General features: G+C 39.3%; 1 protein-coding gene and 1 long non-coding RNA gene across 2 annotated transcripts in view; both read left to right on the top strand.

Moving 5' to 3' along the window:
- Window positions 1-2995, top strand: part of mrpl23 (mitochondrial ribosomal protein L23) — a 111151-nt gene extending 108156 nt beyond the window's left edge. The window contains exon 5 of the mRNA XM_007561421.2: window positions 1776-2995. Coding sequence (XP_007561483.1) covers window positions 1776-1862 — 87 coding nt within the window. The 3' untranslated portion in view covers window positions 1863-2995. The remainder of the gene's footprint in view (window positions 1-1775) is intronic.
- A 5380-nt stretch (window positions 2996-8375) lies between these two features.
- Window positions 8376-26326, top strand: part of LOC103144432 (uncharacterized) — a 36206-nt gene continuing 18255 nt past the window's right edge. Inside the window, exon 1 of the long non-coding RNA XR_476914.2 lies at window positions 8376-8872. This is a non-coding gene — a long non-coding RNA (uncharacterized LOC103144432). The remainder of the gene's footprint in view (window positions 8873-26326) is intronic.

Here is a 26326-nt window from a genome sequence, read left to right as displayed (position 1 = left end):
ATGAGCAACAAAAGAGAAGCACACAGCAGGAGCCGGTGAAGCCACATTTCCAATTTATTAATATATTTCAAAATAACACACACTTATAGTGGCTTGTGAGAAAGTTTTGAGTGAAAGACACGGTGGCTGGTAGATGGTTTATTTTCTTACATTTTTAAAACTTATAAAATAAAGGAGTGGTTTGAGTTATATAAAAGCTGAAATCTGAATGAGAACATTGCATTTTTAACAGCAAAAATGGAACTGGTGCTTTGGCTAAAAACAAAAAAGAAAAACCCATCCTTGACTCTGAGGTTGTCGTTTTCATTCAGACTTTGGTTTTCTTTCATCTAAAAGCAAGCTCCGCTGACCAAAGAGCTATTTTAATACCGGACACACAGGCTGGAACTCCCAAGCTTGAAGCAAACACTGCTCTAATGGACATAACATTACCCAGTGAGAAAATGAAAACGCTATAACACAATGCAAGTAATGCAATGCAGAAAGAGAGCTTCATGTGGTTGTAAATAATAGTCTGGAGTTGTTTCAACAATAACAGCCCTCTGAAACCAGAGCCATATTAACAAACCTCTAGATTTCCCCTCACTGAAAGGATGTTTTTCTCTCCGCTCCGTTGGGAAACACTGTTGTAGTGATGGGATAAGTTGTCACATTTAGCTAGTTGTGTACAACGTGGAGGTCCATCTTGCTTCAATTAAAAGCTCCAACACGTCTGGTTTTGATTAGGGGGTCCTGGCAAACCCAAGGTGATTCCTTTCTTAATGAAAACCACCATAGAGGTTGAGCAGTGCTAAAAAAACTGGCTAACAAAGAATAATAGTTGAGCAGAGGAGGTATCATGCTCTCATCCTTCTTCCTAGGCCGTTTCCTTCCTTCTGGCCTATATAGTTTATACGCCAGATGGACAGACATAACAATAACTTGGGTGATGGGGCAAGGCGCTGAATGGTTCATGAAATACATCCGTCTCCTTCTAACACTTCTTTATCCGTTTCATTCCTGCAGATTTTGCGTCATTCCCCGCTTGTTCATTCACCTCGCTCTTCTCCATCCCTTTAAGCTTCGTGTGGGTTTCTGTGAAGCCACTCTGTCTCACCAGAAGCAGACTTCTGCTTCTGCTTAGAGGGCCTGAAGATTTGCTCCAGAGCGTTGGTCTGTTTTCTGAGATTTGACACTGAACCATTGGTTTCCATCCTTGGCCACACAGTCACCTCATCCCTCATCAGGAGACCAATGGTATTTATTATTTCCAATACCACTACATCTTATCTTGCGACCTTGTCACACTGTAAGTTCAAATTCCAGGAGGACCACTACCACAGATGCTGAATTTAAACTGTTAGGCTAGCTGTACATGCTGAGACTGACAAAGCTCTTCAGTGAAGAGGGTCTTCAGCAAGGAGGGAGGTAATGGGTAACTGACAGACAGTGACAGGATAATGTATGGCCCTCTAGTATCATATACGTCACAGTATGCTTCAGTAGCCACAAGACTTTCTCTAACACTGTGTTTTGGCCTCTGTAAAGGTCATGAAAATGTGTTGCGGAACAGGAGTGGAGAAATGTGTTTGGAGCCAAAGGCAGACGGAAAGTTTGGATGGGAAAAGATGCACACCGCAGTGTCGTCTCCTAACATTGGGCGTTTCTCAAAATGTGGTCTGTTCTGATCTAATGAGCAATTCAGTCAGTGACGCAGCGATCCTTTCTTTCATCTCGTCATCTCTTTTATTCTCTTTATCTTTGATTGTCTTTCTTCCCTTTATCTCTGTGATCAGGTCGTCCATAGGGCGGCACGTCTGTGTCTCACCGCCCTCCATCTCAGAGCTCAAAGGAGAGGAAGCCTGGAGAAGACAGGACAATGAAATATGACGATGACAAACCCACAGACGGACTCCATCTGATAGACGTAAAAAGTATTCAGGATGCATGATGCATTCTGGATGCTGACAAAGACCCATCCCATCATTGAAGAATACATTTCAAAAGAAAAAAGGAATAATTAAGACTCAAAACGTTGTGATGAAGACCATATTGAACAATGTGTGTAATGTGAGTAATGTCTGGGATCTTGCTTAGAAGTCCATGAAAATGTGTAATCATAAAGCCTTTGAAAGAAAAAAACTTAAACCGTGAATTTTATCTCTGACCATCAGTTTGCATGTGCTCATTGTTAATAAATCTGAACTCAGCTCTGAAGCAGCTGCAACTACTCAAGCCAACATCTGAGCTAAAATAAGGTCACAAGCATAAAACAACTACAAACAAAACCTAAGAAGTAAATACATCAGCACAAGCAATAAACAAACTACAAGACATAATGTGACGGATAAACAGGCAAAAGACATAAAGATAGCTTGCTAGCATCAAAATCATTTTCTTTACTGCAGACATGAAAGACTTTTAAATCATATCATGTCATCTTATTTTCGTAGAGCAGGGTCAGTTTCAGTTTTTAGGCCACAAATTAGGCCACAAAGAAAGGCTTATTGATAAGAAGGATGAACAATCAAAAATCTACAGAATCCAACTTCCCACCTTCACCTTAGAGAACTGAGGTCATTTTTTCCCCTTTTTGTAATAAATGATTTTAATCCTCTTTTACACTAAGTATTGTGCCTCAAAACTATTTAGACCCCTTTAACGTCTTTATATTTAGTTGCTTCACAAACACAAAATTACATCTCTGTGACAGACATTTAGCAGTATGTTTCTGAAAGCTGTGCACATTAAGAAACGGAAACATTTCCCATTGTTTTTAAAATCGCTCAAGCTCAGTCAGAATTGGACGTTGGCCACGGCTCACCACCGTGTTTCACCATGTGAATGTGTGTTGGGGTTATTTGTTGTTCACGTTGGTCAAGACATTTTGGTATATTTTGGTATTTTCTCCCCACAGATCCTTCTTCCACGTGTTTACCAAGCCTCTAAATGGCTTATGGAGAGTTTTAAGTATTTATGGTCATCTTAAAATTGGCTTTTTTCTTGCCTCTCTCCTTTATTTTGTTGCACTCATAGCATTTTGTTGCTATGAGTGCTTCAAAGCAACAAAATGTCTCACCTGGCTGTTGTTTAATAGTCAAACATTGCTTCAAGGTTTTCCCCAACTTTCTCCCTGACCGTTCCACTGTGTTCCAAGTTTAAGTTTATTTGGATAGCACATTTCAGCAACAATGCAGTTCAAAGTTTCTTGGTCTCAATGATGCTGTTTGTTCACCGATGTTCTCTAATAAACACACAAGGCCTTCGCTGAGCAGCTGTATTTATACTGGGATCAAATTACATACAAGTGGCCTCTATTTACTATGTAAATAACCTGAAGGGACTGGTGGCAGTGGATTTTATTTAGAAATACCTGAGTAAAAGGGGTTGAATACAAATGCATGGTACAGTTTTAAAATTTGTAGTTTATAAAAAAAAAAAATAATAATTCTTTTCACAATTATGCATTAAGTTGTGTTGGTATATCACCCAAAATCCTTGTAAACACAATGGAGTACGGGGCTGCAATGTAACAAAGTGAACACGTGATTATCCCCAGTTCTGATACTTTTATTTACGTTGCACAGATGTTTAATTGACAAGTTAGTAGTTACAAGAAGCTTTGTTTGAGGCTGGTTCCCAGCCCTCTAGTGGTCAGAATTCCCAACATACAAATTTAATTTAAATACATCACTGCAAGTCACCTTCTAAATCAAGCCACTGACACACTTTATCACAAACTCAGCTCCTTTAAGAAAACAGATGGAGCTGTCAAAAGTGCAGACATAATTATGAATGGTTGCAAAATTCTTCTAAGTAATTAGACAGAGGCCAGAAGAGTTTGTTTTCGCATCAAATGAAATATGCCTGCTGACACTTTATTGCGACCCGGCTATTATAAAGCTTTCTGCCTTTAGCCAAAACCAAACAGCAATTTCAAACTATTAAGTTTTATGACAATGAATATGTGATAAGTAACTTTCTTTTTGTCTAACAGAAGGGCTCAGTCAGTCCTTCGGGATTTTTCCAAAAAACTACTTGATCCTTATTTTTTTATTTTCAGCAATATTTTAAGTGAACTTGTGGGAAGCAGTTACGGTCTGGTCTGGCGTAGAGGTCAGTGTGACCAGCTTGATGCTCTGAGTTTGGAGAAGCAGGAAAGTTTTGCGATGGGAGAGCAGAACTAATTACTGCTCAGAACTGGGCCTCCAGGGGTCAGCTAGACAGAGCGTTGGCTCAGAGAGTGGGCACTCAACTGTTAAGAGAACCAGGCTGTCTTCCTGGGTGTCCACAGCTCCAGAGCCTTTTGGTGTCAACAAAACCCTGTCTGACTCCAGAGTTGTCTCCGAGAGCAGGAATAAATGCTGCTTTAGGACTTTGCCACCTCTCTAGATGAACTAGGGGGCTTTAAAGTTGCTGTCTGGTGCAATCCTACCTCCAAATGGAAATGTATACATGAAGGATGAAAACAAAGCACAGATGTCAATGTTTCAACTATTAAAATTATCAAGGGTTGATATCTGAAAACTATTTCTGGTCAATTTATTAGATAATTTCATTTAAATGATTAATCACCTGAATAACCAGCCAGAGACGGTGAACATGACTTGCTAAAATTCAAACTGAGCATTTCAATAATTAAAATGTGGCTGGGGGCATTGCCACAGAGTCATCCAAGCTGCTGGACCGGAAGGTGTTTTATTTGTTTTTTCTTTGTTTCTTTTTTTTTTTTCTTTCTACCTTGGAGTGACCAACTTTGCTATCTTTACATCGATTTGATACAGCACTTCTTGTGTCTGTGCCCTTTGTCCACTGCATATTTTTCAGCCGCTACAACTGTATAATCCATTGTTATCATGTCATAAGGTGTTTTTTCAAGTAGGCTTAAAATACAACAAGAATGTTAAGATGCTCAGGCTGGTTTTACACCTGTGCAGCAGCGAGGAGACATGCTGGTGTGCAGAGCTCCATGCCTGTGTGTGTTAGAATCATGGCAGCACACCAACAAAAGGCAAAGAACTTTGCACCGTTTTCTTTCCAAACAAATGAGCTTACGTAATGTTAGATGCACATAAAGTTAGCTGAATGATGACTAGCGAGCCTGGCCATTGCCTTCCTGTGCAAAAAAATAAATAAATAAATCACTCTTTCATCAAAGCCTTCTACTCGGATTGTTTCTGGTAGATTTTTTACAGGGTCAATCGGGGAACAGAAGAAGTTGTGAATGATGGTGTCAATTTTCTGCTATGTTTTAGAATTGTAGACTGCCTGTAGTTTTAGCAGTGGCAGCGGAGGAAGTGAATGAAGCTGTTCAGTCTGTGTTGGCTACGCTTCTAAATATTGAATGAACATTAACATCTGCCTCATTCAGATCGGCATTTCTCTCTTCGCAGTGGAGGCCGGTTGGCTACAGCGCAGTCAATGTCTTAGCTTACATAGAACCTTGTAGCAAATGTGCTACAGCAGGAGGCGACAATGGTGAGCCAATCCGGTCAGTGAACAGTCCAATTCACTCAAGCTCACCAAACTTTGAGACTACCAGATTGGAGCTTCGTCTCCTGGTCCAACGGATCTTGATTTTAACAGTGACCTTCAGTCAGAATTTGTCATAAGCTACTCTGCAGTCCACCGTCCATGAATGATTCAGATTGGTGACCTGCCTTCGCTCTCTCAATTGAACATTGTTTCAGTGCCAAAACCTACATGAGAATTTTTACTCATTCAAATATTAAATTGTGTGTTTTCATTAATTAACTGTGAGCAGAAAATCATCATATCAGCAACAAGGCCTAAATACATCAGTCTGTGTTTAAATCAATTCAATGTGTTTCACTTTGTGAATTAAGTGAATGTATTAAATGGGTCTAGAGTGACATTTCTGCTTAATATTACTTACTTTCAACTAATCACTGTTTTTATGTATGTCTAAGTGTGATTGATTTTGGTACAATTAATCTAATGGGCTAAAACAGCAAGACTTTTGGTTTCTTTGTTTAAGCTAAATTTGTTCAGGCTATGAAGCCTCCACAAAACCAAAATGTCAATATAATTTTAGCAATTAGTAGATGTCTTAACATTTCACATTTGAAACACTGCTGGCCTTTAAGTCTTTTTAATTTGGTTCAAGACGAAATTATAAGTGTGAGATTATTTGTTAACCTCTAATTCAGTTAATTTGTTTAGGGATTTTTAGCTGTACTACCATTTAATGATTATGTTTTATTTATTTATTTATTTTTTTTACCACAGATGTGATGATGCCAGACATAATCCTAAGCACTATATTGGTCTAGCAAGAAGAGTCAAGCTTGCACAAGCCCAAAGAAAATCAATGATCTGTGCAAATACTTTAGTTTAAGTAATAACGTGGGTTTTTGAGACTTCTTATATCTCATTTTGGAAGATGAGCGACAACCGTAGATTGTGGATAAATAAAGAATTAATGGGGCCTGCTAGGCATTAAAGGACTGAGGTAAGGTTTCTTATGAAATATTGATTAAGACTAGATATAAGGCCAAAGTAAGTCCTGAACCCTTTTCCTCAACTAACCCACAAGTCAAAATCTTACAAACTAAGGAAAACAGCTTAAGCGTTTTGTTGAATATATAGCATCATAAATATGGAAAGCAAGAGGCTCATGAAAAACAGAAAGAAGTGAACATTTTGATATTATTGTGTCATAGTCTAAAGCTACACAAGTCTGTTCTTTAAGGTTTAGTATGTTGGGTGTAGAGTAACCAAATTTCTGCTGAGTAAAATATATCCTTTATTTTGATTTTTTTATTATTCTCAGGAAATACTCTCTAAACCAAGGTTATTAGGAAAATTGTCCACTTCTTTTGTCCCCTTTCTTATTTACATACCTACGAGACCAACTGCTTATAGTATGCATAAAGAAACTATAATTTTGTGTTTTTAATATTCAGCTTTATTGATGTGTAAGCCCTTTTTTAATATATCATCTGAATTTAGTGAAGCTAAAGTCTCAAAAGTCTGAGAAGGGCATTGTAATAAATCCCAAACCTAGACCCAGTTGGGTGGGCATTTATTGTAGAAATCTACAATTTTTGGCTCCGACCAACTGCGTTAAGAGCTCTCCTGTGCCCTGATAAAAAAAAAAGAAGTTTAACTGTTAATTCACAGTGATTTAAAAATAAATTAAAAAAACCCTGTGATTTTAATAAATGTATTCATAACAATGCACATAATCTCAATGTAAAATAAGAAGGAATATGTTTAATATTTGAAAGACAATTTAAAACAGAGGAGAATCAGGTATGAAGTGAGCTATATTCTCAATTTGCGCCAAGTCCAACAACTTGCAATAAAATACAATACAAATATTTGACCTTTTTGATGGTTGCATGCGCTTAATTTTAGTTCCTCTGACCATTATGTATGAGGGACACAATCAATCATCATGCAACAAGAGCCCCATCATGCTCTTGTTTTCACATACATCAAAAGAATAAAAAAAAAATCATGGAAATAACCATGACAACCATAATTGTTGTTAATTGCTCATAAACATCCCCCTATCAGCTGGCACATGCAATGACACGAACTGGGAAAGACCGAATCAACAGCAGAGGACCCATGCAGATGAAGCAAACAGGGATGGATTATGTATTTGTTTGGGTCATTAGGAGCTCATGGTGACCCAGTGAGCCACAGCATCAGAGCAGCAACAAGGCCAAGGCTCTTCCTTGCTTGGCTTGCTGTGCATGCATGTGAAGAGCCAATTGGCCCTCACTGATAGCCCCCAATTCCTAGAAACCAATGCTTGCTGACCCTCAAACAATATGTAAGAGGCAGAGAGAGGATGATTGTTGGCTGTTTGCCTTTCAAAGTTCTGTTTGTGGCAGAATGGATGTAATGACTGGTTATAGTATAAAACTGTATAGTAACCTCCAAAACCGGATTTAAATAATACAAAAATATATACTGCAAAAAGTATAGCTTGATCAAATTGGTGTTGAGAAGAGAATAATTCTGAATTCATGAATAATGAAATATTATTTAGTGTTATGATAAACATTGTGTTTATTAGGAGCTTTATGTTGTGGCATTATTCTTGTTTTCCACAGTCGGCTCTAATAGGTTCAGAACAGTACATATTCCAACCTTATTTTTCAGTTTCCATGGTTTTGAACTTGCTGCTGTAACAGAGAGGTGCAAAGAGAAACCTATTTCAAAAAGCAGGGTCAACAAGTCCTGAATAGAAGAAAGATTCTCTGAATAAACCTACCCAGCTCTATGATAGTCGGGGTTTTTGTTTTCAGAACAGGAGATAACAACTGGGTGACTCAATTCTGAGTCAAGCTACTCCAGAGTTAAGCATGAGTGCAACCCTAGAAGTCCTCATCAATGGAATGCAGATAACGCGATTCATCGTGGCAACGGGAGACAAAAAAGAAGCATGAAAATCTGTATTACTCACCAATGGAATTAGACATTTCAATGAGGGCATAAGGAGGATATCAAAACATATTTTAAAGTGCAACTAATCTTCCTCTGAAAGCATAATGGAGAAAATTCCAGCCAAGTGGGCGGAGTCAAGAGATCGATTGTGGAGATGAACGGAGCGGGTGAGATCAAGACGAAAGAAGCACTGTTTTCAACTTATCCACTTTGTCGCTATACTTATAGATTTTTCAGACTCCTCTAGTGACTTTTTTTTTTCTTCAAAACAACTAGTCATGTCTGGCACCTATTTTTCTGTGTTGTTGGAAACTTTTATGGCAGCAGCATTCGTCAGCTCGGCTGCAGTCCTGAGTGAGCAGCCAATGGCCGCCATTAGCTTCTCGTTCTTCACGCTGTGTCGAAGTTGTACCGAGCCTAAAGCTGCAACCAGAGGACAATTCAACTGCCTAAGAACCATTTGACCAAAGAGGTGAGTGAGATGAACTTAAAGAACTGCACAAATATGTCAAAATTAGCACTGAAACATAGATATAGAACTCGAAATGGCATAATTAGTTTATCAGAAAAGAAAGGTTGATCTGGGGGTAAGAGTCGCTTTAACAAAAAATACAAAAACAAAAAACAGCAATGCTGTTGCTGCTGCAAAATAGTGAGAGAGGCAGAGACGAAGTCAATGTGTGAAGTGTGATTTAGCAGAGAATTGGTAATATCCTTAACACTACAGTAATTTAACATCCAAAATATATTTTTTATTATTAACAGTTTAAGTGCTGTGGTAACATTTCTGACAGTATCTTGTTGGTATTAACACAAAGTGCAGCACAAAGAATGTAATCGTCAAGTGAGTGACTTACAGGCTGAAATTTAATTGCAGTGAAACATGGTAACGCTAGAAAATATATCAATCTGGGAACGATAACATCTAATTGCGGTGTGATCACCCTCTGCTGACGGAGGTTTCTACAGAGTATTCACTCTCCAACATCTGAAGGCCCCCCCAGAAAAGGATATGCCACTTCTGGCACTTTCTTTATGCCAGGTCTCATCTGGAAAGTAGGATAAACTCCGGATTTGTTCAAATAATCCTGCTACAGAGCAAGGTTGGTTCACAGAGTAAGTTGTGTTAGTAAGTCAACTAAGGATAACGGCTATCTGGCTTTCTGACACCGAAAACCTAAGACATGCTCATAGTTACCCGAGAACTTACTCAGGATTTTCGCTTATCCTGCTTTCTGAAATGAGGCCCAGATGTGTTGAACAGTCAGTAACCTTAAAATCCGTGTTCTTTTTTTGAGGAAAATAACAACATTAATGTATTTCACAGCAAAGAGGATAATTTTATGACCTCAAAGGAATGACTTTTTATTCTGAACTTGCGCACAATTAATGTGACTGGGCTTCGCTGCTCTGCTGAGTAAACTTACGAAACTTATCATTTTTAAATCAAGGGCATTTTGGGTCAATCTTGAAGGCCCATTGGTTCTATTGCAAAATCCTCGAAAGAGCACAGAAATTAAACAGCCAAAGAGAAGTGGGTAGATGAAAAGTAAACAGCGTTTTGCAACCCTTCTGCATGTTGTTAAACTGATACACCATCTCCCCACAGCTGCAAATCTATAAACATGTGCGCTATTGTTTTTGCCATTTTTGTTTTTGACTGGAAAGGGAGGTCTTTGTTGTACCATAAAGGCGGTGTGTTATTGTACAAGGTCTTAATTATGGCGTGAAAAATGAGTACATGCAAAGAACTGGGCTGTCGGAAACCTAACACCTCCAACCAAGCAGCTCTCTGACAAAGGAGGTCAGTACCAAGTCCGATAACGTTTATTTATGTATTTATATAAAAAAAAATCCCTTCCATTGATGTCTGCAACACCCAGATAATATCCCCACTTTGCTTATTTACTCAGAGTCCAGCCACCGAACAGCTCTCATTCAGCACTTAATGTCCATAACGCCTTGGGTAATTGCTGTTTTCCTCTGCCTCTGAGATCTCACCACTTCACAAGACTAAGCTCCTCTGTCCTCTTGTTTATTTTCAAAGGCCTCAACCAGGACAAATACCCTCAGGTCAGCTTCAGCAGGCTCGGAGCCATGTGTGCACCTCAAAAGTGCCCTGGAAATCTGTTGAGCTGACATAAATTTGTTCCAGTTGCATGAAGGGGCAAGAAGAATGTGGATGGCTGGGAGAGGGAGAGAAGAGTCTTGGTGGTGGGGACTGACTCAGGTCTTGCCCAGAGTGGGGCTTACAGCAGGGATCGCAGAGCTTTGGTCAGCTCTTCCCTGCTTCAAAGGCTGGGAGGAGAGGTTTTGTAAAATCATACAATAACAGTGAATATAACCACCCTTTCAAAACACAACTGGATTGAACTGGATAGCTTGGAACGAAACAGAAGGAAGGGATGGGGTTTCATTGCTGATACAAAGAAAGACAAGAACATTTGCTGCTGTCCTCTGAGCTGTGGGAACGTACAGGTGCATCTAAAAAAAAAAAAAATGGAATCTCAGCTAAAAGTTAATGCAGTCTTTCAAATCAAAAAGTAAAACTTATGTAACATAGACTCATTGCACACATAATGTGTTAAAAATGTTTTACTTCTGCCTTTTTTTTGTATTGCATTATACCTAGTGATGGATTTTGTGGTGGGTGGCATGGCCAGTGGGGTGCCACGTAAAAAAAATAAATAAATAAAGCTGTAATTTTCCCAGATAAAAGTAATTTGTTCCTTATTTGCATTCCCAGTTAATGGACATGCATTCGGTAAATTACAGTTTGGGACTTGTAGAGGTTTTATTCCAAATAATAAAAAATAGCTTGTAATCCTCTTTTGGCATCATGAGCACACTTGGTTGTTTGATGAATTTACGTCACATCAATAGTTTTTAGTCAGTGTTTCTGTTTAGTTAGTAAAATCATTTGGAAGCAGACGATCGGGGAGTTGGGGAGGCTCAAGGAAGGACTTGCTGGAACTGCCACTGTTTACACCTAAAGAAAAATCCAATTTTGTTTTAATTTTAATTTTATTTTTATTTAAGATATTACATAAGACAGTTTTGATACAAAAATATTGACATACTGAAATATATGTCGGTGTACTGTAAAGTTTATGCAATGTGTTCCTCGGTCCCTATGCATGAATTACTTCTTCAATGCACTGTTGAATGAATCACCCTGTGGCTCTTCAGAGGTGTTACGGAAGCACAGGTTGTGAAATAGCAGCTTTCACCTTGTTTTCTAAAATTTCCTGCTTGACACAAAGTTTGGACTTGATAGACCACAGCGGACTAACATGGACCGACACTATCATTCTTTCTTCTTTACTGTGATGTAAACGACAGATTTCTGTTACAGAGTAACATCCCAGTTGTTTTTTTCCGCCTTAGCCAAGATGAGGCAGTTTTGATGAATGGCTTCACACAAGCAATATGACGGTCTTAAATGTGTCCTTGACTCGTCGATCGCAGATTCCAGCTGCACTCCGTGCCTTGTAAGTCTCCCCTGACTTCATGAATGGACTTTGTTTTCAATCCTCTCAAGGTAACAGTTATCCCAGTTGTCTGAGCAGCCATATCACACTTTTTCCTTCCCCTCAACTTTCCCGTTACTATATTGCTTTACAACCCTAATGCTTGGTTGACATGGCAAGATTTTAAAATTGTTGTCTGATTTTCAATACTTGACAGACCACACACATAAAAATTCTGTTACCTAAAAAAAATCGTAGGTATAATAGGTTTGGTCATGTAATGTGTGGTGTGAAACCTCTTTGCAGGAGCAACACACCACTCATAAACTGATTTCGCTCACAGACATTCAGTTGTCAGATGGGGAAATCATGCAGAACCTCTCAAGACCAAATGTGACTCCAGAGTAAACAAACATGGCTGACTGACTGGGAAGAAGCAATGGTGATAGCCAAGCCAACTTTATTCATGAGCAATTTTAAGACAGCAAAACTGACCAAAGTGCAGAGTGATAGCTTGTGTACTATGTTTAACAGAACACAAACAATATAAAACGACATCTCCCAACATCCACCAGACTTTCTGGTGCACCATGGCAGTATTTTATCTGCTGTATTTTGTTCCCATCGCCTTGTTTTCTGGCTACACGTCACATTCCACAGTCTGCATTCTGGTTTGTCCTTGGGGTGCACCCCACACACTGCAATATTCAGCCAAGACAATCCAACATGTGGAATATTCCAGATTTTAGATTGGAATGGTCCTGACGTCCTTCAAGTGAACCAGATCACTCTTAACGCGCCGCACACAGCAGGATTCTTTCTTAAGCTTATCCTAAGAGTCGTACTGATAATTGGGGTATCCTTAAGATTGTTCAAAAGCGAAATTGGTACAAAAATCAGAATTAAAATATTGCCATGTGAAATTAGCAGTATGGAACACCATGCTGGACAACTGTTAAGTCAGTCTTCCTAAAGATTGTAAATGGCATTTTCATCTCAAAAACCATTTTTTAATGGTTGGATCTTAGTCTAATTTTAAGAAACCCCCTCCCTAACAATTTTTGTGTTTTTATTAGCTTTCAGACATAATCATTACAAACAACAGGGGTGAATTTTTCAAATATATCAGCAACTAACCGAACAATATGAACTTTTCAATAATGCACCAAATTATTTGAATGCGTCTATGTATGGATGTTGCAGGTGTAGTCTGTCCTGCATGTTAAAAGATTGAAAGAAAAAAAAAAAAACTGCATAATTGTGTGAAAGTGCTGATGCATGTATGTATTACAGTGTATCATCCATGTGGGAACAAGCTTTGTGCTTGTTCCCACATGGATGATGCACTGTAAGCGCTGCAGCTGTACAATGATTCTGTAGTTCTTCAAGCTGAGTCCCAGTTCAAGAGGACGCATCCTTTGACGCGGCAGCCAGCAAATTCCAAACCATGCCCAGGTCCAGGTCTAGTGAGTACATCATGATGGCTCTATGTACGTGTCGCCAGCTGCTCCTGCCCATGCCATTTGTCTCACGAAGCCAGGCTTGGTTGACGCAAACATTTAGCAAATCTCAAAGAAACAGGACCAGCGTTTATTTATTTTACGTTTGTGCTTGTTTGTGCAGAATGTTTTTGGTTTGATGCAAGTTGGAAAATACAAAAGATTTCCCAGATCTGTGATCAAGCTAACGTCTCTCAAGTAGTGGTTGTTTTGATCTTCCTGGGTTTCTTCTACAAAACAATATGAAAGAAACATTGCATCTGTCATCCTAAGAATAGGCCTTCCTCTCTAATTTGTGATCGCATTTACTTTCTAATAAAATAGTGTAACCGTTGCGTCACCATTTTTGTCCTGTTCCTGATCTATTTAGGTCAACATAACGTAGTGTTTGTATTTTCCGGCTCCGCGGTGCAAACAAAATAGCTGCAGAATTGCTAAAAACGGTGAAGTCAGCCTGTTATTTATAGCAGCAAGAAAGTCTCAGACACAGTAGAGCGTTTTTGGAAAGTCTTCTCTCAGGTGTTTAGGCTAATGTGTGCAGGGTTTGTGTGATTTTCTTTTGTGCTAGAAAACGTGAGAGGTGCACTAGACTTCAGAAACAGGACTAAAATATTCCTCCTCTCCCTGGTGCGAGTCCAGGTCGTGGCGCCCTTGGCCCACCAGAGCATGATCTCATCTACATGAATGGTTTATAGTTTCTTTGTCAATGGGGGCTTTTCTAAAGGGGGAGACATTTCTGGAGGATGCCACTGTGTCGGGTCGCCCTTCCTGTTGCACAGAAAAGATAAATATCACTGCTGAGCTACCACACATGGAAGCCATCAGAATGAACTGGAAGCTTTTGGAGCAGAAGAAGGCGCCTCCAGATACATGTAAAGTGTATGGCTATATCAGTTTACAGAAGATCCATAGCGCACATTTAACAGCATATTTCTGCAGAGCGTGGCTGTGAAATGTGTGTAGCTTGTATTTGGAGTACCTCTGACTTGTTCAAGCTCCTGTTTTTTCCCCCTCTCTGACAGCTAAATTGGGGGCCTCCTTCCTTCCATGTCCGTAACCTCTGAAGTTCATTTGTTCGTATTTTCCCCTCAACTGTGTGGGACTGGTTTCCGGTGACAAGACTTCAGTGTGTTTTATAGATATGCTACAAGTCACCCCATAAATGGGTCAGCTGTCTGAAGTGTAATGTGTCATGTGTGCCTTTCTAGCTCTAAAATGTCTTCTCTAATGAGCCCTTGTAATTTTGGAGAGGAAAACACCACATCCCTTTTTCCAATAAAGCTCCTCTCAGAGCCTTGCATGACAGAAACAAAAGCTGTTTGTCCTTTTGGGGATTTGTGAGTCTGCGTGTTTGTGTGTGTGTGTGGACTGTATATGCACGTGTCTGTCGCTACCATTCTTTGTTCTCTTTCTTGATGCTCAGCCTAACACTTTTATCAGTTAAGTTAAATGTATCAAATCTCCAACTATAACTAGGCTTTTATGACATTGATAGTCATTTGCCAGATAAATGAGGTGAAACCAAGAAAATTTGTATCAAATTTTTAGGTCCTCATTGTTTTGATTTATGTAGGTGGTGTGGTCGGTTTTACATGGTGTTAAACGTGTAATATATATAATATATATATGATAGATGTAATATCAGTAAATATTGGTTAATACTGATGGCAATATATCAGTGCTGGATATCGATATATGTCCAAATTTTCAATTAGTTCAATCAATTACTCTTCTGTAGCTTAGAAACCTAAACTCCAACAATAATATCTCACTTTTTAAGTAAACCTCGACAAAAATTAAAACAAAAATCTGTTTAATGAAATAATACAAAACAGACGTCTCAGACACTGTTTCTCACTTTGAGAAACACTCACTTTCTCACTTTGAGAAACACTCAGTGTAGTTTTTGTGTCAATGTGATTTATGGTATCTTAGGGATTTTTGGCAAATTTTGGCACATAAGCTGCCAGCTAAGTGTACGGAGCACTCTGTGCCCATTTATTATGACAAGAACAGTGTGAAGAAAATTTATCTTCTGGTCTGTCTTCAGAGCAAAATCCCAATGGCTACAACTGCAAACCAGATAGGACAATAAGTTAACAAATTAAAAGACAAAGCAACTGTGTCAGGACAAAAGATTTAATCTTTTGTCCCGACAAATATTTCAATAGGAGCATGGAGCACTCACACCATCATAAGAACATCGTGCCTATTTCAGCTTATGAGCCAGGAAAACAAATTTCAGCATGAATGGGACTCTAATGGGCTCAGAGCCAAATGAGCTGCCTAGTTATCTTCCAAAGTTCTCTCAGTACAACCTAGGATGTCACCGTGCAGCTCGTGGTGATCTGTTTATAACATGCCTGTACTCACGTCTGCCCTCTTCTTTTCCATCTGTCCCCTGTTCCATCGGTTCACACGGCCCCCTTTCCTGTCGTTTCACCCAACACAACTTCAAAAACACAAAGGGTCACACTATCAGTCCTGCCTGTTAACAGCACGGTTCCCCTAATTTCTTTCTCTATGATACCTAGTAACCATTAAATTGAAGTAAGTCGTGATTTATAGCCTAATTTGGTCAACTTTGTTCATAAGCATGTTTTAAAAAAGCAAAAAAACAGTATTGAGCAAGGAAGAAAAATAAAGCAAATATGACAAAATAAGAGGAAATTAAAAAAAATGCTAAATGTATGATAAATTATAGATGGATGGATGATTGAACGGGGAAAAAACAGCTACATAGGTGAATTCCTATATAGATGGGGCAGTTCTTATATAATGGGATAGGGATTACTGGAAATAAAAATATTTTTCAGTACTTTTCTAGACACAAGAACATACCCAAATTCCACAGTTTTCTTTCTCTTTCCACACCACATGTGTTATTTTAAGAACTCTCAAACTCAAAAGTAAGGTAAGAAGATCCAAACTCTCTCAGGGCCCAATCAACAAACACAGATGTAAAAACTGAAAATTTATTCTACAAGATTTGTTCAGGATGGGATATTATAGTAGCAAAGGGGCTTTACAAAAAGTATGCAGATATTTACTTTGTAAATCTTTATTCGTATTATTAAAATAGCCCACGTCAAACTTGGTTTTGGTGGAATTGCTGATTTTACATCATCATTTACTCAAAGCCTCTGCCTACTCCAATTGGGGACGTCCATTCCCACTACTAACACCATGACACAACTGACAAGAAGGATGTAATTTCATGTTTATTCAGAACTAAACTAATCTACAGGAGAAAGCTACTGGCCCAAGAATCAGTCAAAGGATATGTGACCATTCCACAAGTTGATGACTAATAGCACATAAAGTTCAATGGTATAAAATTTCATGCGAGATGAGCAGAAATAAAGTCCAGAATGCAGGGCATTCGACAGACTAAAGACAGACTGAAATGAAAAGTAAAATATGAAGGAGATTCAGAAACTTTAAGAGCTCTTGAAGCTTCTACATCTGAAATGCTGATGGTCACTGCGCCATGAATACTAGATTTAAAACAAGATTTTCTCCCCTTCCCAGAAATACATATCATTGGCCCGTGACAGAGGGCATGTTGATGGGAAATCTATGTTTTCATTTTGATTGTTGGTGGGTTTTTTTCCCTCTGCCTCACATTTCTTGGGAAAGCTTGCAGTATTAATCAATGACAGACAAATGTGCATAACTCCCAGGAGCCTTTGATTCAACAGACTTAGCCAACACTTTCCAGATTCTATTCTAATTTGCATGGAAAATTTGAAGAAAACAATCTTTTACTGGTACCAGGGTTTGCATCATATCAAACATTTGTGCAGATCTTATTCTACTATAGCACTTCCTGAATGGAAGCAGTTACCCGTGGCCCTTTGAGGAAATCAGTGACATCGAGTCATTTAAAGGGAGATTCTTCTAAAAGGTTTGATGCAGTTATGCAAGTAATAACTTTCTCCGAGTATTAATGTTGGTGATTTGGGCCCAGTTTGCCTGAAGCAAAAGGCTTAAGTTGACAGCACCAAAGTGGACTTTTACCATATTTAAAAAAAATAACTGCATTGAGTGATTGTGTACATTTAGATACAGATGGCATTGACTGTTTAAAATAGAAATGGGCATGTATGGTAGTGCACAACCAATGAACTTCCTGTGTAAAACTTGTATAGAAATATAATATGAAAAAAAATATTAAAAATAACTGATTTTGTGGTGCACTTTAGAAATATTTGCAAGAAGTTTCTCAATATATTTTCTCGTTAAATCCATTACAAAATCTCTGTGTAGAAGGAAAAGTTGAGGAAAAAATAAGACAGTCAGATTGGCCGCACAATTTTGTCCTTTAAAAATCTGAAATTGCTCAATTTTTGTTACAAAATCAGTCGCAGAATATAACATAAGGTTGAGCCAGCTGTTTAGCAGAAACACCTGCAGATGGGAGATAGTACTCACTTAAACTCAATGTTTTTGACAGTTTCTGAGGAAAATTTGCAAGAAACTCTCAATCTCTCAATTTTATGCAATTGCTATTTAGGATGGAAAGGTCACTCAGTTTGGAAGGCTGATGATTCTGGTTCAGTGTATTAAATACTCTAGTTATCCCCTTATTCCCTCGCTAAGCATGTCAGAGATGTGGAATAAAAACCAAATAAAACTCTGCAAAGACTGCACAAAAATTGGTCTAAAGCAACCAAATTTGAGATTTGAGCAAAATAATTTACCCCAGCCTAATCTGACAAGTTCATCAAGCCATCATGATTTTTTGTTCGCTCTGTTATCTGCTCATACCACACCTATTGTTTCTGCTGCAGTCAGCTCATGATGCCTTCCACCTATGCAGTGTCTTATTTAGACCTCCCGCCCGAGGTTCATAGTTCATTTTTGCCTCCGACTGTATTCTGCCAAGTCTTTTTATGCATGACCCCTGCTTCTGAAAACCAGAATTATTTATTACAGGACTTTTTGACTCCAGTAACAACTTTGTGCAATGTCATCCCCCTACCTCTCTTGCTGGTTTTTCCCTGGTTTTCCAACTGAACAGTCTGTTAGCAGAGTAGCATTCAATTGGAAAAAATGATCTCCTTCACACTAAACAGTCACCACTCAGATCAAAGTTCATTCACCAATCCCAGGAAGGTTAGTTAAGTCTTGGCATAATTTCCGACTGCCTGATTACCACTGATAACCTGCACTCTTTAATAACTTTTGCTTCTGATGTGCTCCCATGGAGTTTTCCCCCTACGGATTTCACAAATCTCTTTTAAATGTTCTCTGTGTTTAGCTGATTTTTGGGGTCCTTTGTTTTGTACTTTATACAGGCTTGGTTCTGAAAAACTTCTTGTTGGTACTGTGGCATTGTTTTTCTCTGTTTAACTTAACCAGAATCACATCAAGGGCTTGATTAGTCAATCAGAAGCAAACTCTTGATAACATATGGCCACACAGTGGGTTTACATCACTGTGCATGGTGATTTAAAATGTGTGTTTGCCCCATGTGAAAACTAGAGAAAGGTACCAGTTATCATCTCCCACCCCCAAACGGCCACCATGTATTAATTTTATTGGGCATTTAGTAAAACTCATAACCAAAGTTTAACACAATAAGCACCATTTAGACTCAGCTAAACAATTATTTCTGTATGAGATACATATTCATACACATTCACAAACATTCACTTCAGCATAACATTTCACTCTTGATTTTTTTAAAGTCTCAGGATGCCATCAGTATACTATAAGAGGCTGCTGTGGATAATCTCGTATAATTAGTGGAGCAAGCACATCTAAAGGGCCATGGGTAAAGCAGTTAGATTTATGCAAAACCACAGGGTTTGTGTACTTTTCATATTCAAAATGAAAAAGTTATGTGCCATAATGATTTAAGATTGCTTTTGAATAGACTCTCTTAAATAATTGTTAGAGTGATAAAATCAATAATAAAGTTCCATAGTCAAAAAGCTAAACCATATGCTTAAGTTTTAACAGGTCTTGATTCCCAGTAATCAACATTAAATGATGCTGACCTGGTGGCCTGCTACTAATCTGAACAATTGCTGCATCAAAGGAGCTTTTAGAGTGAACCTGAATAACACTTGGTTCTGCATAATCAGCCTGCCAATTCGGAGAAACGTGTCTGTAGGGCCATTATGGCATGGAGGATAATGAGGATAGCTTCTGTGAAATTGACCTCTTGCACGTTAGGGCAAATAAAACTTTACTGGCCGGCAGAACATATTCACTCCAAGTCTGTGACTTGGAGCAGATGCTAAACAAGTCATACTGCACCCTCCTGATGGCCATCTTTGTTCTTCCAGTGTAAAGAACAAAGATGACTGAAGCCGCTTGTACATTGTGTAGAGTTGCCTTAAGGTCACAAAGGCACTGAATGTGGGCCCCATTGGTCTGAGGGTACGGCCATGGTTCAGTAATCCTTTCATTTTGTCATTCTTTCAATCATGAATTCCGCTTTCTTTCATTTGATGAGAAACAAAAGCCTGGTTTTGATCCCAATTCACCATTCCTCAAGACTCTACGCATAAACCAAGTCTGGAGACATGGCTTCCCAGACCTAACCTCACAGCACTGTGGAGTTTTGCACAAAAGTTCATTACCTGACTCATTAACCTCTAAATTGGCTCTGCAGTGGGGAGGAACTTAATCTGTCTTTGACCACACAGGCACTTTAATTCCCTCACACGTGCTCACAAATAAACACATGCGCACACACACAAGTTTAACTGTGCACGCACTAGCTTGTTTAAAGGCGCCCAAAAGGTCAAGGGACAGGATTTGACCATCAGTGCTGCCGACACTGAACTCATTTAACTCCCCACTGAATGATGTGTCCACTGTGGCTCTTTGATTGGATGTATGCGGAAGAGAGACAAGGACAACTGAGGAAAAGGAACCGATGAACAGAGGAGAGAAGGCACTTTCTCCTTGTTGGGAATTCACAAGGGGAATTCAGATGTATAAGGTTCTGGGAGCTCCCATAGTGTTTTAGTCAATGGAATTTTTGGTTAATCCTCATTGAAACTGGGAGCTCCTTTCATGTTAGGACGCTAAAGTGACCCACTGTGACCTTTTGTCCTCCCTCTTTGAGGCCTCACACTAACGATTAGCCCATGCTCACAATGCCGACGCATGGAGAGCCAGAGACTAGTGTTCCTAGGACTCCAATACCCCTTCAGGGTCCCGGGAGCTCCATCCTCACCAACTAAACTGGCACATCCTCAATCAAAACAGCCTTAGAAGAAGAAGAAAGAGAGTAAGAGAGAAGGAGGGGGATGGGGAAAAGTGGAGAAAAACAAGTGAATAATGAAGGAAATCCTTAAGACTGGTGATGGAGGGAAAAGAGGAGGATGAGGGGAGTGCAAGAAAGAGTGGGAAACAGAAAAATACCAGAGCAGCAGTCAGCATGGCGGATAAAAGCCAGTCTAAAGATAAGGTTGGCACAAATATGCTCTTGATTGTTTTTGGGGTCCTCGGATAACTTTTAGAGGGACTGCCAAGTCACAATCACAGACAAGCACAGATGTTTGAGTTAATAATGCTCAGAAAACACACGTAGGCGATGGGCGAATTACCTTACATGGTTGTGTCTTTCACAGAAGACTTCAGCGATGTGGGAGAGAAAACCCACACACAGACATGTCATGCACGTCCACAACACCATTGGCACAAATTATGCAGATAGACAACATCAGAGTTCCAATTGTTCTATCACAAATCTCTGACCTTTCTGTTCAAAGATTACAAAATCAAGACAAATTGCTTTCAGTGTCTGTGTTTATTTAATGGGATTGCATGTGGCTAGGTATGTGTGAAACACAAAGAGGGTATTTACGTCTGTGAGTTCATGTAGACGCTAACACACATGCACGTATTTATCACAAATGTGTGTGAATGCTTGCCAAAAACATATCGTTCAAACAAAGGCCATTTTTTAGTGTGCGAGTGTCTGTGTGTGTGTGTGTGTGTGTGTGTGTGCGTGCGTGTGTGTGTACACTTCAAAAACACATACTCGCTGAACTCCTGTCATACCCTTCCAACATATGCTATGAGTTTGGCACACGTCCTGAGGAGCGCTGCCATATGAGTGAAAGCCCAGACAGCCCCAAACAATCAAACAGTACGAACGCGGAGCTGCACTCGAGCAGTGCAGGCATGCATTCACGCAGTGTAGGATTGAGACATGTAGCCATTAGTCCCACTGAAATGATTGCTTTTCATCTTTGTGGCCTCAGTGCTGGAAGCATATTTCAGGTCTTGGTAAAAGAAACCTCAGGTTCTCCCTGGTATCAGTTGAATTTTCTCTTGAGTTGTGAATCCTTCCAAGAGGCCTTGGGACATTTCCAAGTAGTAGTGCAGAGGGTTACACAGCACAGTTTTACCCACTCAGTTGAATAAACAGTGCTCAAACACTTTTTTTTTTTTTTTTGGTTACTGTGCAAATGAATTGGGGTTAAGACATTGGTCCGTACACAAAGGTCTTTTTTTCAGTGTAATTTCCTTAGAAATTTCTCCACAAAAGTGAATGAAATTTTCATGCTGTACTTCAGCACAAAGGTTTTGCTTAATTACCTGGTGGAAGAACAATGACGCATGATTATTTGGATTTTTTTATTTTTATTTTTTGTGAATGAATTCTCTGTATCATCACTTTTCACTGATTTTAGTAGCTCAAATGAAAACGTTTTGGATTGAGACTGTTTGTAATTTTGCCATGGATCCTGATGTGAATGGAGGGCTGAACCTTGACAGGACCATTCTAATTCATGAATATTCTATTATCTAAACCAGGGGTCTTTAATTCATGGTCTGTGCTGTGTATCTCTGCAGCTCATCCAGAGTTATCATAGGTGACTTTGCTGCTTCTCTGTTTAACTCTGGAGCTCAACATGCCTCAGTTAAAACTCAGAATGGTGAATTGACTCGTTATAGTAAATATTCTTTTGCAGTGAGAGACCACGTTGGATTAAATTAACAATCCAGGTTCCGGAGCATTGTCTCCTTGCTCTCCCGGCTGCGATATGTGATACTTGTTTTCGGCAGAAGAAACAATGAAAGTATTTAGTCAGATGTCATGCAGGGCGAGTTTGTCTCCTTTGCAATTCAAACCTTTGTTCATTCGAGGCTTTCTCGCACACATGCATATTTCACTTTCTCTTGGTAGCTGGGCTTTCTAAGTCAGTGCTCTTTTGTGTGTTTTCAATTATTCGCTCTCTGATCACCCTCTCCTCTGCAACAGATTCCTTCCAGTCTATAGCCTGCCCAGCACATATGCAGCTATATTATAAGTTGAGAGAGGAAGGGCAGTAATAGTGAGGGGTTGTATGGTAATAAGGCCTGCCAAAAAACACTCTCCCTGTCTCTCTCGCTCACATAAACACCCATGCACACAAAAGAGTTCTTGTTTCCTTGTCGTGCTTTGAAGCAGGTTGTGATAACGTGGCTGTCAGTACAGCTGTGTGTACTGCATATTATTCTGACATAACACTGAACAGCCACATAAATGCACACACAGACGTAATGAGATGAATGGGAATGCACCTCTTAAGTTCCTGTGGGTATCCAATGATTTACCTCCCCATTCACCATTCATACCTTTCTGTCTTTCTATTGTTACTATTTTTTTTTCCTTTCTACAGCCCATGAATCAGTATGTTGCTGTCTCACTTGTGTTTGGATAATGTTTCAGAGCTTCATCAAAGACTTCAAAGAACTTTGCGCACCAAATCTCCTTTAATTGTCTGGAGCCATTGTGTTGATGGCATGATTATGACATTGTGCCTTTATACTAAATCTCTGCAACGCCGAAGACAGTTAAGGGTGATCCAGTGAGCAAACATGCTGAGCAACACTACTTAACTCCCTCGGCAGCTTAACAAAGCACGGCCTGTCTCCTTACTTCTTCTAGCCTAAATGAAGGGTTATCAAGTAGCCCCTTCCCCTTCATGAGTGCCTGTTACCATACACACACTCGCATTGAGAAGCACGCGTACAATTTCTGACCTGTATTTCTGTGAATGAATCTGATAAAAGTGCTTTGCTCATGTCTTGGATGTTAATCATCAGCTATTATCTGAGTCAGTCTGAGAAAGACTAAAAAAATGTCTAAACGTTTACTGAGCCACTTAACGCCGCTTGGGGGAAAGTAATCTTCCTAGCCAAGTAAAATATCTTTGTTCACTGTTCAGACAGCTATATCCAGCTTCAGCTTGGAGTTGCTTGAAACACATTGGCAGGAAAGCATGTTGTTTTCATCTTTCCCTCTGGTGATTCGGAGTATTTATCTGAACAGAACCCACCCTAGCTGACTCCCGCTGTACTCTCTTTAACCCTCAAAGACTAAGAAGAGGAGTTGTTATTTCGAGGAACACTTCATTCTGCCTCATTCACAGTGAGACACAATGAAATCCCCCTTTGATGAATAAATCGATCAAAAAACCTCAGTTTATGGCGAATTGGTTGGGGGGGGAAAGTACACCGTGTACTAGGTGTTTGATGGCCAAGTCTTCTCTTTCTCTAAGCTCCCCCTCTTTGCTTTTATGCTCTCATCTTTCCTTTTTCCCTATCAGTTTTTCAAAGGACCCGTCTTCCCTGACATCCTCGCCTGACTGCATTGCCACCAAAACTGATTTATGCAGTGGCCATCACAAGAAAGCAACCATTCTAGGCTGTGGCCGGAGAGAGATAAAACCACACCATAAAGACAGCATTGTTTCCAGTCCTGCAAACAGCCACAAGTGGGATAAATACTGGTGCCTTTTTTCAAGGCCTCCTTAAGGATTTGCATCAACATGGGCTCGATACTGATCTTCCCCAGATCTCATGTTGGAATCTGGTAATATGCTGATTACCAACCAGACCAAAAAGGAGCTGAAGTGCTGAGAAATTACATTTATAGATTACTGCAAGATGATCAGCTCATATCTTTCGAAACTAAAGTAGGATGGTGTGAGTAGTCATTAGCTTAGCTTGAGAGTATAGCTTAATATAGAAAAAACAGATTAGCTGTCGCGGAGGAGTCAAAATACTGGCTAGTCAGAAAGAAGCCAGTTGAAAAGCAACGCTGCACATCATCCCAACTTTGTTGGAATTGAGGTTGTACATAGCACCTCTATATGGATGAAAATCACAGTGCTTCACTAATAAAATGGTCAAGACACAATGACAGACAGATAAAACGTGATCACACACAATAAAACATCAAGTTTATTAGTTAAAAGCTTTTCTGTATAAAAATGTCTTCAGCTGCTTTTTAAAACATTCTCTATCCCCTTTGCGACCAAAACTAAGGTCGCAAAGGGGATAATTGCATAAAACCCTATTTAGGTCGTGGGCATTGCCTTGAGTCGGCACCAAAATTATAATGGTTTAGGTTTTTTAAAATATTTGTTAAAAGTGTCACTTTGTCATGACAGTGTAATATAAGATAAATGATCTGTGAAAAGATTGAGCTCCTCCACCTCATACCAGTGCTCATATTGTCATCTAAAGAAATGCACTGCTCCCTGTCAAAACCAAACAATCAGAGCCAGAAGGTGGGTCTTAGCGCTGTCAATCATACTCATGTTTGTACTGCTCACTGTGAAAATTGCAGAAAAACAACGTGGCATTCCAGGAAAACGGTTTATTCGTTATCATTGGTTGTCATGCTTACTAGACTGAGGATTCATGGCAGGCGTTGTTGTGGGGAACTAGCTGTAGCACAGCGCAGAGTAAAGGGGAGGGTGTGAGCAGCACATATCGACATGGATAATCATCTCAAGTTGAGCTTTTAACACCAGCAGTCTAAGTTTTGAGATGCTGCTTACGGTTATAAAATTTGTTCCGAACCAACCAAAAACTTGATTTCAGTATGACCTCTGATTGATTATGGAGATGACCTGTATATGAATGCTCTGGCCAAATGTCCTAAATTAATGTTTATCACTGCTTTGAAATTTTCAACTATTTTTTTTCTTCCCAGGTTCTCCTTTCAAATGAGTTCTAGATCAGGGTTTAACCTAGTTAAATAAAGTAAATGAAATGAACTGTTTGAAGTGATGCTCAAATGACATCGAACTATTAAAAAAGACGCCCACATTTTTAAAATGTTATTCATCAGAAAAGCTGATGTATTTATTTTATTTTTTTTATGTCTGGGGTTAGGTTGTTTGGAGCTATTACTGTAGTTTCAGTTTTCTTGTTTCACTGAAGAATGTTGGTTAAAGGAGACAGTTTATTTAAAATTCACTTGCATGTTTTTGTACTTCTGTTTGGGGACTCTACTGCCTCTAGAAACAATTCAATTGCGAAAAGTCGTTTTCTGGCAAACATTTAATGTATGATGTCTGAAAAACAAGCCACTGACGAAAACATCCTCATGCTGACGTTACAGTCGGTGGTCACTGCCCTTTATTTAGCAACCCCAGCCGAACTCACCCCTTCACCTAGCAACGGCCACTTCATTCATTCAGCTGACCATTAGTGGAAAAACATTTCATGTCACTTTCTTTTACATTGAAAAATACTGTTTCAATATAAAAAATACTTTTAATATGTACCTGCAGCAAGGTAAGTCTAGAAGTAACTACAACAGTCAAGCACACCCACTTTTAAATACTGTACACATATAAATATTGCAACAATGTTACTTTGATTAGAAACTCTTGTTGTGTTTCCCTTTCTGGAAGTGGCTCAACAGGTATTTATATAAGTTAAACTCACTGAGACTGCTTCCTTTACCCATGTGCGACATAATAAGGCTAACATGAGCAATTACTTGGCATATCGCAATCTGAACAAAACCAAAACACTTTAGATTTATAAGCAGAAAAAACCACAACACAAGCTGGCAACCAGCGCTATGAAATTTTGGTATTTTCCTTGACATGCAAACACTGTAGGGAGTAAGGCCTTTGTTTTAAATTGAGGATACGATTGTTTTTGCTCTAAGCAGCGTCTGGAAGAAATGAGGCGAAGAAATTC

This window comes from Poecilia formosa, unplaced genomic scaffold, assembly GCF_000485575.1.
Source record: "Poecilia formosa unplaced genomic scaffold, Poecilia_formosa-5.1.2 Scaffold126, whole genome shotgun sequence".
Taxonomy (NCBI): domain Eukaryota; kingdom Metazoa; phylum Chordata; class Actinopteri; order Cyprinodontiformes; family Poeciliidae; genus Poecilia; species Poecilia formosa.
This window is presented reverse-complemented; position numbering and strand designations above follow the sequence as displayed.